Raw genomic sequence first — 17,792 nt, 5'->3', positions numbered from 1 at the left:
GGCCGCGGCGCAGACGCGCGGAAATGACGGGACGACGGTAATCGCATTCACTGGAAATAGACTGATCAACAGGTTACTTGACAGACTATTTATTATGCCTTTATTCTGTTAAATGGGCTGTATGGCAAATCACTTACAGCCAGGCTGTTGACGGATAGATAAGGTAACTCTCGAGACAGTCTGCCCCTGCAATGTGCTATGTGCTGTACGTGGTTGGTGATTACTTTAGTTTGTCCATTGTCATATATGACAATAAATTTTTAAATATTCTCATTCTTATTGTCTTAGATTTTTTATTTATTTACTCAATAGCTACAAAAACTTCCTCATTCTTCCCAAAATATTCAATGAATTGTCCCGGTTTGTTTACAGCGTTGTTATGAAAACTTCCAATGATTCATTGCTACCATAGTGACTCAATAATTAACTCGCGTCAAACTCGCATCATTCATTGAGCACATGTAAACAAGATGTGTTCAGAGATGGTGTCGGACAGATGTGCAGCAATTATATCGGGTTCACAGCCCGGCACAGGATGTCGTGCACCTGTGCGCCATCCCAATAGCAAAAACCCGACTTGTCTCGCAGGGCAGTACCTTGCCGCGAGAAAGTGAACAAGTAACCTAACCAGTACCTGCACTCGATATAGCTATACTTTCTTAGACATTTTCAATTACTTATCACTTATTACTTATCACTTTTTAACCATAATCTTTTCCAAATTTCAAAAGCAGCGATTATAACCGAAGCATCTTCCAAATTCCTCAATTACAAAAATTTAAAACAAAATGAAGTCAACAACAAATTATAGTGGTGGGTTCCATCAAAGCATTCCCGACTGTTCATAATCGCGTAGAGAATGCTTATAAAAAGTGCACCCTTCCCATCGGTTCCCAGGAGACAAAGAAATTCCGGCGCCTTTAGTAGTGGAATACACTCGGCGGCGTGAATGGGAGTGTTCCTACAATACGCACGACATCTGCATATTAATATAATTTAATCAAAATTTTTATATTAAACATAAATTTAATTTAAAGCCAAGATCACACTGACAACATTTATAACTTAAACACAAGACTACATATCCAATCGGGCTATTTAGAGGCACTTACGCAAGATGAACTAAGTGCCCACACTGATCAAATCACGCTGATAATCTAATCAATTTAAATTATTAGATTAGAGTTAATATCTAATATGCCTATTACGACGAATCACACCGATGCATTTTAGCTTGGAATGCAAAACTTCACCCTTCTTTTAAAAACTAAGACCGTTGTTTGCTTCCTTTGTGAAAGAAAGCTTATCGAGAAAGGCTTTTTGTAGTGTAAAGTGCTTTTGAGGACTCTCCTTGAGCTAACAATGGACAAAGGTGGCTCTGCGATAGAAAAGGCAGATACTTGAATTTCTCAAGGAAAATGTTATCTTCCGTCGGGATCTTAAGTATTCCATCCGCCTGTAAAGACATCGTAATTCCATCCTATTAAAAATATGATAGTGACCTGGCATACTAATTAATTCGATGTCAAATATCGTAAACTTAAAAATGGTAAATAACCTACCTATAGGTACTATTTCTTGAATGCAGTCCCCAGGAATAATTATATTCTTTATTGTTACTAATCTGGCGTAGAAAGAGAAATCGACTGTTACTACGTATTTGACAACAGGACAAACTGTTTCAAATCGAGTTATGAATCGCTGTATAATCGCAGGTAATAATCAGTATTGAAAAGTGTCCATCCCCTAGATTCCGCCTTCATCCATCTTATTTAACATAGCATCAATAAAGTCGTCGACGTAGCTCAAAGGATTAGCACGCTAAAGTGGGGGTGGGGTGAGAAGCAACTGAACCGATAAATAGCTGGAATTAACGTGTTCTTGGGTGAAGACTGCGACTTGATGAACGTAGCGTAAGATGCCCTCCGGCCTTAATACAATTACAATGTATGCAGTCATAATATGTGGTTGTCATGATCAACTAGCTAGAAAAAGTCAAGATCGTACTGTATCTCGTTACTCGCAAGCGCTAAGTCCGCGGCAGTGAACTTATACAAACTGAGAAAGATTGAATTCAGCAGTCTTAAGAAAACAAAAAAATCTTCAAGTTCTTCGTCGTGTAGAAGTTTATATATCGATTTATATACATGAGGAGCTCGGTGGCGCAGCGGTTCACGCGCTCGGTCTGCGATTGTTGAAGTTAAGCAACTTTCGCAAAGGCCGGTCATAGGATGGGTGACCACAAAAAAAAGTCTTCATCTCGAGCTCCTCCGTGCTTCGGAAGGCACGTTAAGCCGTTGGTCCCGGCTGCATTAGCAGTCTTTAATAACCATCAATCCGCACTGGGCCCGCGTGATGGTTTAAGACCCGATCTCCCTATCCATCCATAGGGAAGGCCCGTGCCCCAGCAGTGGGGACGTTAATGGGCTGATGATGATGATATATTGACTTGCCAACGTAGTTGAAAGATCATGTCAACAAACAAGAACAATACTTACATCCTCTGGTTGAAAAGAAGTTCGCGATGTAGATCCATTCTCTGCGGGCTCTCGAGGCAGGGGTTCGGTAGGCGACGGGGCGCGATGAGCCCCTCGGCCCCCGCCTCCCCCTGCACCATCTCCACGTCTGCACCCAGGGTTGCGTCTGATACCAGCGTGGGTACCCCCACGCTGCTGCAACCGCTCAACACGTTCGCTTGCAGAACTGTCAACAAAGATGGTTAAGGTAAGGAGACGGTTGATAAATTGGTAGAAAACTCGATTTAACTCAATATACTAGTAGTTTATATTTAAATTGAACGATTTGGAATAATATTTTCTGATTAAAAATCAGTGAAAATTATTGAAAGTCGAATTGTTATTTTTTATGAGAAAAATAGAAAATCGTATGACCAACATTCGTTCCTCATTTCTTTTTAAAGTGGCACAGTATCTAATAATACACCATTTTCTCTAGGTTGTTAAGTATTATGGTGTATAAGGCGATGCACTAAAAGGTAAGTAGAACCTTAAAACACTTTGATATTTCGAAAGTTTCTTCAGATTTTACTATTACGACGAACCGAAGTCGGTTACTCAATAGCGACTGCGCACAAAAACACATTAATATTTCGCGCACACGTACCGACTGGCTAGACTACTAATACGGGTGTAATTTTAATCTGAATCTGCCACGGAACTCCTCCATTTCTTTCATCGGAAAATTATAAAATAGTTTAATAATTCTTTCAAATCAAATGCTTAATAACCTACATATATAGGTATGTATACTGGTCAGGTAAACCGCATTATCTTATGTGGTTCTAATGAATCATTCTCTTGACTCGAGTGACGATGATGTCATCAATGGCACAGTCAAGCACTACTGGCAAACCATCGCCTTATACATATATCATTGCCACGCTAATGTCAATGAAATTTTAAAATATAATTATATGTTTGTCTCGTATACAGTTATAAAATTGAGAGTAATTATTATTAAAACAAGTTAATTGATCAGTTGTATTGCTTGCTACACAACACCCTGCCTCAGTAAACACTTATTAAGTCAATTAAAGTCGTACTCTACCAACAAGATTTCATTGTAAATTTCGTCATATTATTATCAAAACAAAAATGAGAGATTAATAAAACTATAATATTCTTTGCTTTAACTCAAAATTACGTCACGACACTTATATGTATAAGTGTAATTTGAGTTAATTACTACAATAATATAATATTATTTCGAAAACTATAATGTCACAATTCAAATATGCTTCTTCTTCTATTGTGTGGGTTATGAGGTGGATGACCAACCTCATCAACCCTGGTGTGAGGGTTATTATTGAGCCGCCAAAGGCCCTTGACGTGACTCATGTAACGACTACGTGCTTACATCAGTAAGTAGTAACCGGCACCAACGCCTTAACGTGCCTTCCGAAGCACGGATCATCTTACTTTCTGACATTCAGGTGATCAGCCTGAAATGTCCTAACCAAACTAGGGATCACGAAGTGATTTTTGTAATTTGTCCCCACCGGGATTCGAACCCGGGATCTCCGGATCGTGAGCACAAACCTCAGCCACTGGACCACAGAGGCCGTTATTCAAATATGCTAAATGCATTTTTATGTTAATCAAATAGAAACAATTCACTACGTTTATATTAATTAGGAATCTTACGAATGTTAGCTGACATTACAAGCTCCTTAATCACTGTCAGGAGTTATGTCACTGTAGAGTTCATTTAAAAAGTATTCAGACTATTTCCGACCCCCGTTGGATAAAAAAAGTATTTTTTTTAATCGACCCCGTTTTGTTTTCAGAAAATCTGTCGTGATTGCGAAGTCTCCTGAGCTCAGGTTAATAACTGTGACGAGGCTCACCTCGATCCCAGCGAAGTAGGTGGGCAATATTGGCGAATTTTACTGCCGTAACTAGGTCGATGGCAAAAATCCTCCTTCTTGGATACTGTTTGACTTAAAGGTGCTCTAGGTAGTTAGCATTTATGCGCATCATTTAAATTAGGGATTACCCCCGTTGGTCACGCGAGTATACCTAGTCGCATTGTTACCTACGTCCTTGAATTAAAATATAAGTTCAGAAGCCAATAAAACTACTAAGCGTTCTTGTATTGTTTCCATTGGCGTGGAAATCTCCCATGGCCTACAATACAACAATGTTAGTGTACAAAAATGTGTATGGGTAAACAAGGATAACAATACACGGAGGAGCGGACTGTCGAGAGAGTAATTATGGTCCGTTTGTCAACAGGAGTGCAATCCCAAGTCGACCTGGAGCGTAGTGCTCCTGCTCGTTATCGCACGCCCTCATTTCTGGCACTTTACACAAACGGAAACAGCCCAGTTATGAACTTTTAAAATTCATTTTGTTCACTTGCTCGGGTGAGTTCCAACTTCAGTTATACAGATTTTTTTCCCTCATTCAGCGAGATATGAACCGATTATTTTCAATGAGCAATTCATGGATATTTCTACACGGTATTATTTAAGCAACGTTTGGAGTATTGAAACAAAAACCAGGAGCGGATGTTCGAAGGAAACTAGGCTAACGCGCGAAATCGAACCGTTTCAACAGTAGTGCCGGCTTGGTGCCGGCTGTACTGCCATTACATTTTATTATCTGCTATTGAAACTGGCGGGGAAGCTACTGGTAATGAAGCAATACCAACTTACTTATAGATAGCCGCTATCGATTCATATTCGTACTCAAGTGTAAAACGGACAAAATCATAACGGCGTAAATTCTATTGCATTAACACATCTAATATACCTATCATATAGCATATAATAACCTCAGAATTACGTATTTTTCGGTAATTAGGTATGGCTAATTATGTAAATAACAAAGTCTTCGTGTAAACCTTATAACTAGTAAAAGTACAGGGCAAACCTTAAAACCAGGAAAAGTAATAACAAATCTAAAATCGATTGCATCTTAGAATGAAGTTATGGATTTTATTGGCCTTAATTCATTTCAAGTTAAGGAGGTCAAAATTGTATCGCTCAGATCGGTGCCGCCGGTGTCTCAAGTATGATATAACATACATAGATTAGTTTACATAATGCAAATCTTTTGATCACTAACGTCATACGTACACATTATTCAAATTGCAGTTTTTGCTCAACTAAGGCGAAACGTGATTTTTAGAATCGATTTAATATTTCTTTAATATTATTAGGAGACCTTGAATATAATTTTACGTGTAAAATACAAAAATAAGAGCGTAAAATAAAAACCATGATGTTTTTATATCGTTCATACACAGCCACAGCGATAACGATAAGGCAGAAACAAGATCTATGACATGCATTTGCGTGTTTTGAAATTGAGCACAGCTTTCAGAACAAAAATACATATATCTCACGAATGAATGGAATCGAGTCCGTGTGATTGCTATTAAATCGTGTAACACTAGCGTAAAAACACCCAATCGATACCTAACATGCAAACTTACGTTAAAACGTTTCTATTGTCGTATTTACTGTCATGAAATCATGCTGACTGTTCGATTCGGGGTCAAAAACCTGTTTGGTTTGGGGTTACATCATTACATGACAAATTACCTAAATCCACCGTATGTAACTGTGTTGCAAGAATAGAGCAAACACCATCGGTTACTGCGCACACACCATTACTCATTTTACGATGTTATAGCTGTTTCGAAACAGCAAATAGATAATGGATTATTTATATCCATCGTTTATGCTTTGAAATTAAGCGTAAACTGAGACCGACAAATACGTACATACTCGTATTTAATTAAGAATACTTACTTCAATTACCGCATTGCGGTAAATATTTAATTTTTTCTAATGTTCCATAAACTTTCGCGGTGTTAAATATTTAGAGATCATTAATACTCTGAATTATACCTATTAGACGTGTCACTTTCTACAAATAAAATTGCACAAACATACTAAATATTAGATAGATATACGTGACAGAAACTTTACAAGTAACGTTAATTTATGTGATAATAAAAGTTTTAAGTTATGAACACGTATATTAATAGCAGCAAAAGTAGTTTCACCTCCAGCAGACACCACCACATAATGATTTAGTGGTGAGCATCAGCGACTGAACTCATGAAGCATAAACAAATAAGCTATAGATTAGTTATTGGCTGTTTCGCTGGGATATAATTACGGCTATAAAGCAAGAAATGTTATTATGATAGCACGAGAGGTTTCGGTCGATAAGAGTACCTTGCATACAAACGTCTGGGTGGCTGACCTTGGAAGGATATATAAAGTTCCAAGTAGGGTCGCAGTTATTGAACCGATCCTGTGAAGGCCGCCCTTGCGCGTGCGAAGGGCAGATTCTTTTCAAGGTCGCCAGGATCGTGGAAATACGCAACATATGGCTTACCTTTATTCCTTACACAAAGAACATACCTATGCATCGTATCCATGGTTTTTTGAAACTAAACATACATACATACATAAACTCACGCCCGTAATCCCTAATGGGGTGGGCAGAGCCACAAGTAATCAAAGACAACTTGCAGCCACTGTTGATACGAAGTCCAAAGATGGATATGATGAACCTTATGGTGATAAGGGATCAGCCTATCGCCCATAACATTAGTCCATCATGTTAGAGGACACAATCCCTCTGTCGGTTTTTACGACATGCCCGGGAAGAGAAGCAGCTGAACGTGTTCTATGTTTTTTATATGCTCCCAGAACAGCATAGAAGCATTTGAAACTAAAAAGTATATGTTATTCAAAGTAATTCCTAATTCATCCAGTTATCTTCATCGGACTATAGATAACACGGCGACGCGACGCGTGGAATGTTCACAAATATTTAACACGTTGTCTACGAAGATAATAAGTTAAAATATTAGTTCGTAAAAGTTTTGTAATTACACATTTAATATACATTTCCATTTCCTATTCCTCTGTGTAGAAACGAATACCTGTACTTTTCAATATCTCACAACGATTAGCAAAACGTATCTGTAAAAACCTACGCAATTCATTCTATAAAATCGATCCGTTTCCATCGACTGACCTCTGACCTACGGATATTTTTAGCTTTCCATCTAGCTCTATTGCTTCTGAAGGTCGGCCTGGTGTTCATTTGCTGAAACAATTGACGTCATTCCTCGTTCGAAGGCTGCCGGCTCGTTAAATCCAGAACTTAATCCACGGGTTTTACAGCTCGTAACGTGTTAACAAACAATAAATCCGACTACAGCTTTTTCGTGATTAAGACACAATTTTACGATTGCGAAAATTCTCACGTCCTTCCTCAGAGCTGAAAGGCAAAATGTGCACGTGAGGTTCAGAAGCATGCACTTGTCGCTACCAGAGAAGGAGATTTCTTTGAATAGTTTGCCGGCAAGATTTCCTTTAGTTTTCTTGGCAGCGAGTTGTTGTGACGCATTTTCTATTCAGAACGAGGCTCTACGCCTCAGCTCTTCACTTCGTATTAAGTGTATTGCGCCTAGTAAGAGAACTATTGAAATCCGTTTTTTTGCATGCTTATTGCCCAAGCCAAGAGATAAAACGAATAATAGGTTATTTTATTCGGTTCATAATTTCGTTTTTCGTAAAACATCTCACATGCAGAATTTGTAAATACAAGTTGCAACGAACAATACATTTGCTAAGCCCATTGTTCTAACATTAATGATTTCCGACGAGTACCTCGTGTTTATTTATTGATACAAAGGAATAGTACAAAGTATAAATCGACACAATACCTTTTAAATTCTGACCTTAGTCAATGCGCAAACAAACACGTCACTGTATTATTCTCACAGGTGAAAAATCCGATGTAAAAATTGAGTAGGTACCTACATCCCCGCAAAGTTCATTAGCAAACACCCATGAACATGACACGGATTGGCTGCTCATCAGTCTTTCCAAACGAGATTACTAACTGCCCGGCTTTTAATTTTATTAACGACTCAACTGCGACGCTACGTGTACCCGTAATTTATTAAATCAGGCATCAACCTCGACATGTGTTGGAAAAAGCCATATAAAACACTACAAACTAGAAAAGTGACAGTTCAAACTCGATGATGTTTAGATAAAGCTTATGGATATAAAGCCTTAAGATAGGAATGCTGCTGCGGTTTGCCGATGCCTTTCATGTAGTGGTTTGCAATTAAGATAGAGCCGCAAGCCTTTAAGAGCTGCCTTCCTAATTAAGTATGCAGCTGAATTAAGAGTCCACTCAAACCTCTTTGATCTTAGCGGGAAACGAAAATAGAAAGCTGCTACTAGTAGAGTTCCTCATAAGACTGAAAGAAGCACTATTTCATTAGTAGAGGCTCTGTCAAAGTAGTCTGATGATTTTCCAGCCATTGGCATCGCTTGAATAGACTATTCATGCATACCTTTACATACCTACTGGTACAGCTTTGGCACCCGTCTATTCATTTTATCAACTAGGTGCAGTAATGAATTGTTAACATTCTTTAAAAAGTTACCGCGTCATTTCGAAATTAATCAGTTTGAGAGCTTTATTGTATTCAACAATCTACTGTAGTATTGTAAATTTTTCTATTAGTAATTAGACAACAGTAAACAAGCAGTGTACTAGGTACTTTATTATAAAGTAATTCGTAAGTACAAAAAGTACGTAAGTACATGAGCTACTTAAGCAACTTGCGCAAGAACCATGTGTCCATAAGCGAATGTCTTTTCTCGATGAGTCTCTAATTGAAGGCACATAAACCCACTCTCTTGCAATATCAGATTTTACCTACAAACATCGTTAGCCCATCGTTGTAAGAGATTGAATATTTCTTACGAAGTAAGCTAACATGCTTATTTTCTAAGAACATTTCATACGATGTGAAAATAAAATAAAAATATGTCCAAACACGCCATAATTTTAAAAGCAAAATTTAGATAGATAGATAGAATCTTTATTCTTTTAGCATGTTCGCAAATATTGTTAACATTAAAAAGAGGTTAAGCTTCAATCACTTTAGTACAGTAGTTAATATATTTAATGGGTATTCGGCTATCTAGTTTACGATTTCGGCAATGATTACGAAACAGGCGTGACTATTAGACAATAAACCAACGGGTTTATGTTCCTACAAAGAAAATGGTGCGAGAAATAAATGCTACAGTTATGTGATTCCCTAGACGCGTGTGGTAGTGGGGTCGGATGTTTATATCCCATAAATTATAAATGGATGGGGAGTGTTTTAGAAAATCACTTTGGAAATTTTAAACTAAAAGCATAGCGGCAGCTATATCGTTCCGGGCACGTATTTAAGTATCACGAAAGATTAGTTGAGGTGGAGAGAAAATGCTCGATGATGTACCTAATCTTACGCCATGAAATTATTCAGTAAACTGTACATTGTTTTAAGACAATGAACATAAACCCTATTTTAACTAACACAAAATATGAAAACACAACGACGGACCGAATAAAGCGGCAAAACATCCAAGAACAGGACACAAACAGTAAGATACGACAAAAATAACCAACATCAAGTTGTTATGTAACAGTTTTAGTTCTATGAAAGTCGTTGTCATATCTAAATCTGTAACCAGAAGTACTCAAGTGTTGACGTCCACAATCGTTTGAATGAAATCCCCTGCTGACGGGTCCCTCAATCAATAAACCACTTCCTCATGCGGGCGTGCACCGATCACTTATTATACATGATGACAGTTATGACTAGGATACATTTTCCCGTGTGCCTCGTTGCTGGAGGTTAAATAATTCGACCAAAGAGATGCAAGCAGCGGCTGCATTCATAGGCTTAATGAGACCAATAAAACTAATAGAACTTCATTGTTTTAATAGTTGGGCGCTGCGGTGTAGTTTTTGGGAACGTTGGCGCCGTTTGTCAAAAGCACAGATCATATAAAAGTAAGGGTAAGTATACTTTACTGTTATAAATCATACTGAGTCTGTACTCAAGTACCTATTTGATTTAAAAGTGTATGACTCACGCTTTTAATATGCAGATACAAGTGTGGTCTTTTCGTAGTTCCAATTATAGCGTGTCAGAACAGATTATCGTCCGGTTCAAAGTTACTGGGGTGTGACTAGAAGGGTTGACGAGGATTTAGGGGACCTCCCTGTGTTTGATTGCAAGGACGCTAATTGCAATTACTGACTGACAACGATATGATACGCAATGTCCTCTATCAGAAGGATCAAAAACTAGACTAGTGGACAGTGCACAGGATTAAAAAAGATTAAAAAACGTCCCCTTCGGACATCAAAGTGATTTGCATATATTAAATTTATCAAGATTTGAATTTGAATAAACCCATTTATCGGTAAATGCATGCAAAGCACAATGGCAAAAACTGGATGTCTTGTTAGCTACCTCTTCTGTCACACTTCACTTACTGCACTCATATATAAGAACCATATTAAACTACTTACTCCAGTTTATGAATATAAGTACTGCACAGTGCGTAGGTACTTTGCCATGTTGCCTACGTTCTTATTTTTTGCTCAAGAGGACAGGTGCGCGTTAATCCGTCAGCCCCTTGTGTTGTTATGAATGGTCCTTGGGTAGGAATATTACCTGGGCACTGAGCAGCAAGTAAGTACCCTTATGCTAATCATGGAATTCAGCGTTTTGGTATTCAAATGGCACAGCGGGACTAGTCGAACTGGTTGCCTGTCAATCCAGTGGGCTGCGATCGAGGCCAGCGAGTACCGGCGGTAGGGCTCATACTGATATGGTGTGACCATACCCATAAATACTTAATACAAGTACGACCTAAATGCCTTAGACGCTAAACTAGGCTAGGTAGTACCTATTAATGGAAATGCCAACGCATGATAGAAACACGAGATTGTTAAATTAGTTTCTTAATATCTTGGATATTGCAAGATATTAATGCATCTAACTCATTATATTGCCGAGTGGAATTTGAAAACCAAACACTAAACAAATGCGGCTTGACTCTTAGTAAAAGTTAAACTATGTACCCAGTAACACTTTTTACTCACTTGTGATAAGGCACTATCGGTACAAATATTGGTCTTATATCGCGCTTAAGCAAACGTATGATATCAATTCAATTCAATCTACCATAATTCCATATGATTCACTTACTTATTCCGGAATGAGAATTTCATCCATTTCCATTAAATTAATAAGTGTTCATATGTATTAATTTCATTTAAAAAATTCATAGATATTAATGAGGGATGTGAATAATCCTGTCATCTATCGACATATCGAATATTATGACAAAGAAATAGAGGCCCACACCTAAAACCAATTAGTAAAAACCCCAACCTTAATTGTTGACATTATCATTAGAGGATATAATGGACGGCAAACAAAAACTATACGGATATGAAACTGAGTAAAATACAGCAAAATAATAATTTCCGAAATGAAGGCGACACTGAGCATGTTTTGTTAGGAAGTGTATTCATTCAGTTGTACTCCAGCACCGGCGCCGTGTTTCGCCAGTTCCCGTTGCGTGACGAACTAGGGTGGTAATGTTCTAGAATATCGTTATGGTAAAACAGACACTTTTTTGACGTGGCCGGACAAATGGGGAGCGCTGAGGGTTCTCACGCGGTATAAAATTTTACGACAACAGACCTGAGAGTGCCGAGTTGGGCGCGAACCTCGGCTCAGGGCGTCGTCTGAGAGGAAGAATATTTGAAAAAATTAATCTACCCTAGTGGGCCGATAATGATAAGATAATGATAAGGTATCGGGGTTCTGAAGTATTTGGTGTCGCGAGATGATTAGCCGCCTCTATGGCTAGAGTAATCGAGTAATCGGTAAAACAGACACCAAACATAACATAGATAAAAATATATATAAAAAAAATATATCTGACTGATTTTTATAGTCCAACTCCCCGGACCTCTCCCAGCAGCTTTTCCAGACATCATGCCGGAACATGAGTGTCTTCGCTTGGCGGCAACCATCGGTAAATGTGTCATTCGATTAGCACCACCGAAGGGTCACAAGGAGAGTCTCGAGAATAAACCTACGGACATGGGCGACTTGAACCCCTAATGAGTAAATAAGGTAATTTGGAGTTTGATTTTAAATATGAATTCATCATGCAACCTCTGGTAGAGTTAATCTATACCTACAGGTGCGAAGTATAAGATTGTTACGTAAAAAATAAACGAGTAGGTACAGAGTCAAATGCAACTGCGCACTTATGCTTATAAGTCATTGGATCTTTTGAATGAACATTTTATATGCATGCGATTGTTACACCGAAATCATAAAACATTCAGGCGCTCAATGGTGGCCTTATCAACGCTGAGAGTATCGTTTGTCCTACATTTTGTTCTTTTTACGAGCTATGTTTTTGCGATTGTGTAAAGTATAGTTAGTTCGTTATTTTTTCATACATTATTCATAAGCTGACGCCCGGAATGCTCATTGGGGTTGCCAGAGATACAAGTTCGATAACTTGCAGTCAGTATTGATACAAATAGTATTTTATTTCACTTAAAACAAACATTTAAAATACACAGTTATAAACAATTAGGTAGTACAACAGGCGGCTATTGCTAAGGTAGCAATCTCTTCCAGGCAACCTTTAGATATAGAAAATGAATTTAATAAAAACGTAGCGGGATAGACTGAGCAAACTTAAAAGTTAAGAAATATAAGTACCTATACCTAGATAACCTATACTAAAAACTATACATAGAAGACGATAAATAATGATTATAATATAATAGTATATAAATACGTATTATATATATATATAATATATACACATTACTATGAAAGAGGAAACCATGACAGTACTATACCTACTTTATAAAGAAGAAGATGTAAGAAAAATGGAGTAGAAGAAGACGTTATAAAGAAGAGGAGAGAGGTTGATATATCTAATTATGACTTAATAGAGATATGATTGGTTTTTTTTATTATCGATTTAATAACCAATTATTTGTTTTCGATGGAGTGATTAGCAATATGCAATTACCGAGACAGATTGCTTTAATTTTATCGTTCAATTAATTAATGGAAAATTAAATAGATGGGAATGTATACAATGAAGAATTAAACGTCCTTGTCAATCATAAAACGTCCGTGAATAAAGGATTACATTGTGTTAAGTAGCACATAATTACTATTTACCGCTGTACCTTAACAAAATGGAAAACTATTTACCCAACCCACTTTAAGATTAATTTTACTCATTAACTTGTACCTGTAGAATAATGAAAATAAAACCAGTTACCTTGCATGCATTAAGTACCCACCTACTATTTTTATGCCGATAATCATGACAATCGTATCTTATTTTAGAAGCAATCCATCAAGTTAGCAAATAACAGGTTAGGGGTGAACCTTGCCGATCGCGACCCAGATTTCGGCAAAAGAGCAAGTAGTTTTCGCAAACGATATCGATAACTTCAGTAGGGACATCCCTTAGGGTGCGTTCAGGGGCAGGGCTCCGAGGGCGTTGACCCCTCGCGGCAGACGGAGCTTTCCCGTCGCGCCCTACTTGCTGCCGCCCGCCCAAGCTCGCTACACATAACTCCATTGCAATACTACCAAAATGTAGGCCTAATTCTATGGTCTTACAAACTTTAACAATTGTATGTGCGATATTATTTCACTTAAGACACTCGAGATTTCGGGTACTTAAGTACCTACCTATCACGGGCCGTGCTCAAGGACTTTTTCGTGGCCTACCGTCGTCACACCCTTAATTTTTGAGTGCCTCTTATAAAAAAGATACTTACTCGGTTTTATTCGTGGCAAATATAATAGTCTTTTTTAAACTGTGATTTTACACGTGCGTGGACGACTATCTTGAAAGCAGGAAGTGCTAAAATTCGCTGTTAAGTATCGAGTGTTAAATTAATATATTTGATCTAATAATTGCTTGAGCGGCTATAAACTAGTTGTAGAATTCCTCGGGCTCACAATACTGACTGCAGGTATTATTCCCGGACAAAGCGTCCAGGAGACAGAAGCATACGGATCAAAGCGCTGGCGCCGCACTCAATTGCACTTTCGCTTTCGACGCATCGACCGCAGCGCACTACTGTTTACGTTTGAGCCACGAGTAACACGGGGGCAGAATGCCAATACCATATTAGTTAGTGGACAAAAGAGCAAGCAAATGAGACGTGCATGTTACTCGCAGCACTGACAATAGGTTTTTTTTTAACTGGAAAGTGAATTTAATGCAACACACGCTTCATTTATGTTAGTACTATATTAATTGTATTTTAAAATACAGATCACTGTATTCAGATCCATATTGGTATCAAAAATTTCACACATAACCAGCAGGTGTAAAACATACCTATTTAAAGGATTACCTAGTCTGATCTAGTCTAGCCTAAAAAGTTCCACAATTGGACAGAGTCCTCCCCTTCCTCTTTACATTTTCCAGCCAGTCCCCAGCCTACTTAGGCTAAACGTTATTTTTTTCTAAGATGTGTAGGAATATATAGTAATAAACACACGCTCCAGTTGGCTATACTTACGTGACACAAGTAAGAAACTAAGAATAATATCGACATTAGCTGCCCCGCAGTAAATCATAAGAAATGGCAAGTTGAAATGTGTTTATGTCGGGTAGCAGGTTTGCTTCGCTCTCGTAAGGAATTACGACAAATGCGTAATGGCCGTGTCGCAAGGCGAGACGACAATTCCGCCACTTTCTTAAGAAGATGCTATTTGTACACATTGTCTCCTCGGTCCTAACTTTCTTTATGTTATACTCTATACTCATGTCATTACTGAGATAAAACGTTTGTTTAACTTTTGCTTACACGACAACTCAGCAGAAATAATAATGAACTCTACAGTAAAATATTACTTATAATTCCTGTGGTAGATATTTGTTACAAGTATTTACTATTAATTATACTCAATAATATTGTGTAGGTTAGTGCAAAAAATGATCGATATTTTCATCCCTTTGTCTAAAAGACAGTTTATAAATATTCATAGGGATATTCATAGATCTACGCAGTACGCATGCTCTTTCATACATGGAACCGAGTGACAGTCATGCATAAATTAAATACTAAAATAGAAACTGACCACCATTATCACATTTTCATCGAAGCCATAAATCAAAGGACATTTGGGAAAGTCGGTTTACAGTTACGGCACGCAAAAATAGCATCCTTGTATGCATACGGTACACGAACTATTTAGGTAATCGGATATCTTTATGTACATTCAACAATACCATTTTCAACGCGGCCACGTGTGGAAATAAACCTCCACAAATCGAACAATTGCATGGCGAACTATTTCTGTAGGGAACTTCCTTACTCTCCAATAACATGGGAGTGTAAGGTAAACTGTTGAACGTTACTAATAAATCATGCTTTACCAGCTGGCGTTTTGTTATCACCTCTGGCTAGTTTATGTGAAAGATTTAACACGAACTGTGGACTTTGAAATATGAATCATCGATACTCATTATACATACTATCCTGAGCTATTATGCCTTAAAAGTTAATGATCACGTAATTTTACGTCAGCTCTATATTTTATATCTTCCATTATCTAAGACATGGGTGCTTTTTAACTTTGATCCACATTCCCTAGCCATCTTCACACTATGATCTATCAGGAAACTCATCGCGCATACTAAAAGATAGTCGTATAATGATGTTATGGCAAGTTTGTTTGTCAGGAGCTCGCCACCCATGGCGCGGGCAGCTTATCCTCGCTCCCGATCCCCTTTGTCCGACTCCCGTGCCAAATGTCCCGCGCTGCATACCAAATGCACTCACATATTGTCATGCGATGCACAAAAGATAACTGTAGTGTCCGCATAGGCGCACGTTAACTATATTCCATGTTTACAACAAAATGTAAGGTGTATTAACGAGTCTTATTACACAAATGTGCATGTGCTAATGACGGTCTCATTGCATTGTAGACGTGCAGACAAATTATGCGGTGCAACACATCGGCCTTTTTTCTTTTAGTTTTTGCAATGCTTCGCCGTTATGCAATGCTTCTCTCAATGTCACAAAGTGGAGTGGCACACGGTTTTAAGAAAATGTATGCGGCTGTAACTATTGCGACGGAGCGCGTGTTCTTTGAATGATAAACGCTGTCGAGATAAAGAACTTAGTGTGATGGCCTGCCTGTATAGCACAAAGCGGGGCTAATCTCCTAGTTCATATTCAAACACCGACCTGAGAACAACGCGTCATTGTGTACAAACAACAACAAGACACTGACCGAGCGCACGTGGAATGAAAAATATTTTGAATAATTAACCTTCGTCAAAGGTCCGACGAAACAAATAACCCTTTTTGGAAGACAAAAAACAACGGAAGACTTCATAATCACACACTTGTTTCATAAATTGACATTCCAAACAGATAGTACGAGTATGGCACTTGATGTAGGTATTATATTATAAACTACCTACTTATTAGAGATTAACTCAAAAGTAATAAAATAAACATAATAGAACTATATTGCGTATTATCTCAGACTACTATTGCGCAATTGCTATGCAAACTGCAGACAAACGAAAAAAATACCCTAACAAAGGGATATCGGGTGACCAGCCCACAATCTCGCAGTATGTCACTGCGATCGGATATCGCAATCATGAGGCGTGAAAGCGGTGAACAGGTACAAGTGCTTTTGTCTAACCTGTGCTATTACTACGTGTGCCAAATGACAACAAGCCGTGGTGAAACATGAGGTACTACGCGTGGGGACATTATAAAATGCCCACTCCCAACAAAAAGTAGAGTTACTACGTAATGTTACGATTCTCAGTCATGAACCGTAAACTCTAATTGGTAATCGATTGATGTTACGGTGTTCATGCTTGGTGAAATGGTATACCGTTTTCATAAATGTCGAGCTTCTCCTGTATGGCGGGTGCTGTCTTGCGAGGTCTCGCGTCGCACATCATCGCGGGCACGGATGCGAGGCTACTGACGCTCTACACGAGCTAACTCGCCCAGAAGCCGGGCAACGTGTCACGGCCATCTAACAGGATTACCTGCCCTACTACGCAGGTAAACTGAACTACTGATACCGCCAACGTCTTACTTAACCCGCTTATAACCATATTGGACGGCTTTTGAACAGAGTCGAGCATGATCCTCCGACCTTTGAACAGGCTTAGCGTCAAATTACAAAACCACAATCAAGCAAGCCAGGATTGGATTCAAATGAATAATAATACCAGATTATGTTTGGTAACATGTTTGGTTTACGAAAGAAAGAAAAACAGCAAGGATGTCGTTAAGAAACCGACAGTAAACAAATGTGTTTTGGAATTCGGGCATTTGCCCGACATTCCTCCTGCTCCGATTTCATTCTGGAAAACAATGGCGGTTTCCACA

At 38.4% G+C, this 17,792-nt stretch overlaps 1 protein-coding gene across 1 annotated transcript in view; it reads right to left on the bottom strand.

The window, feature by feature from the left end:
• Window positions 1-17,792, bottom strand: part of LOC126367190 (actin-associated protein FAM107A) — a 31,251-nt gene that overhangs the window by 11,357 nt on the left and 2,102 nt on the right. Inside the window, exon 2 of the mRNA XM_050010611.1 lies at window positions 2,499-2,703. Within this exon, the coding sequence (XP_049866568.1) occupies window positions 2,499-2,617 (119 nt within the window). The 5' untranslated portion in view covers window positions 2,618-2,703. The remainder of the gene's footprint in view (window positions 1-2,498; window positions 2,704-17,792) is intronic.

Source organism: Pectinophora gossypiella, chromosome 5 (genome assembly GCF_024362695.1).
Source record: "Pectinophora gossypiella chromosome 5, ilPecGoss1.1, whole genome shotgun sequence".
In the NCBI taxonomy this organism is placed as follows: domain Eukaryota; kingdom Metazoa; phylum Arthropoda; class Insecta; order Lepidoptera; family Gelechiidae; genus Pectinophora; species Pectinophora gossypiella.
The sequence above is the reverse complement of the archived record's forward strand: the minus strand, read 5'-3'. Positions and strand labels throughout refer to the sequence as shown.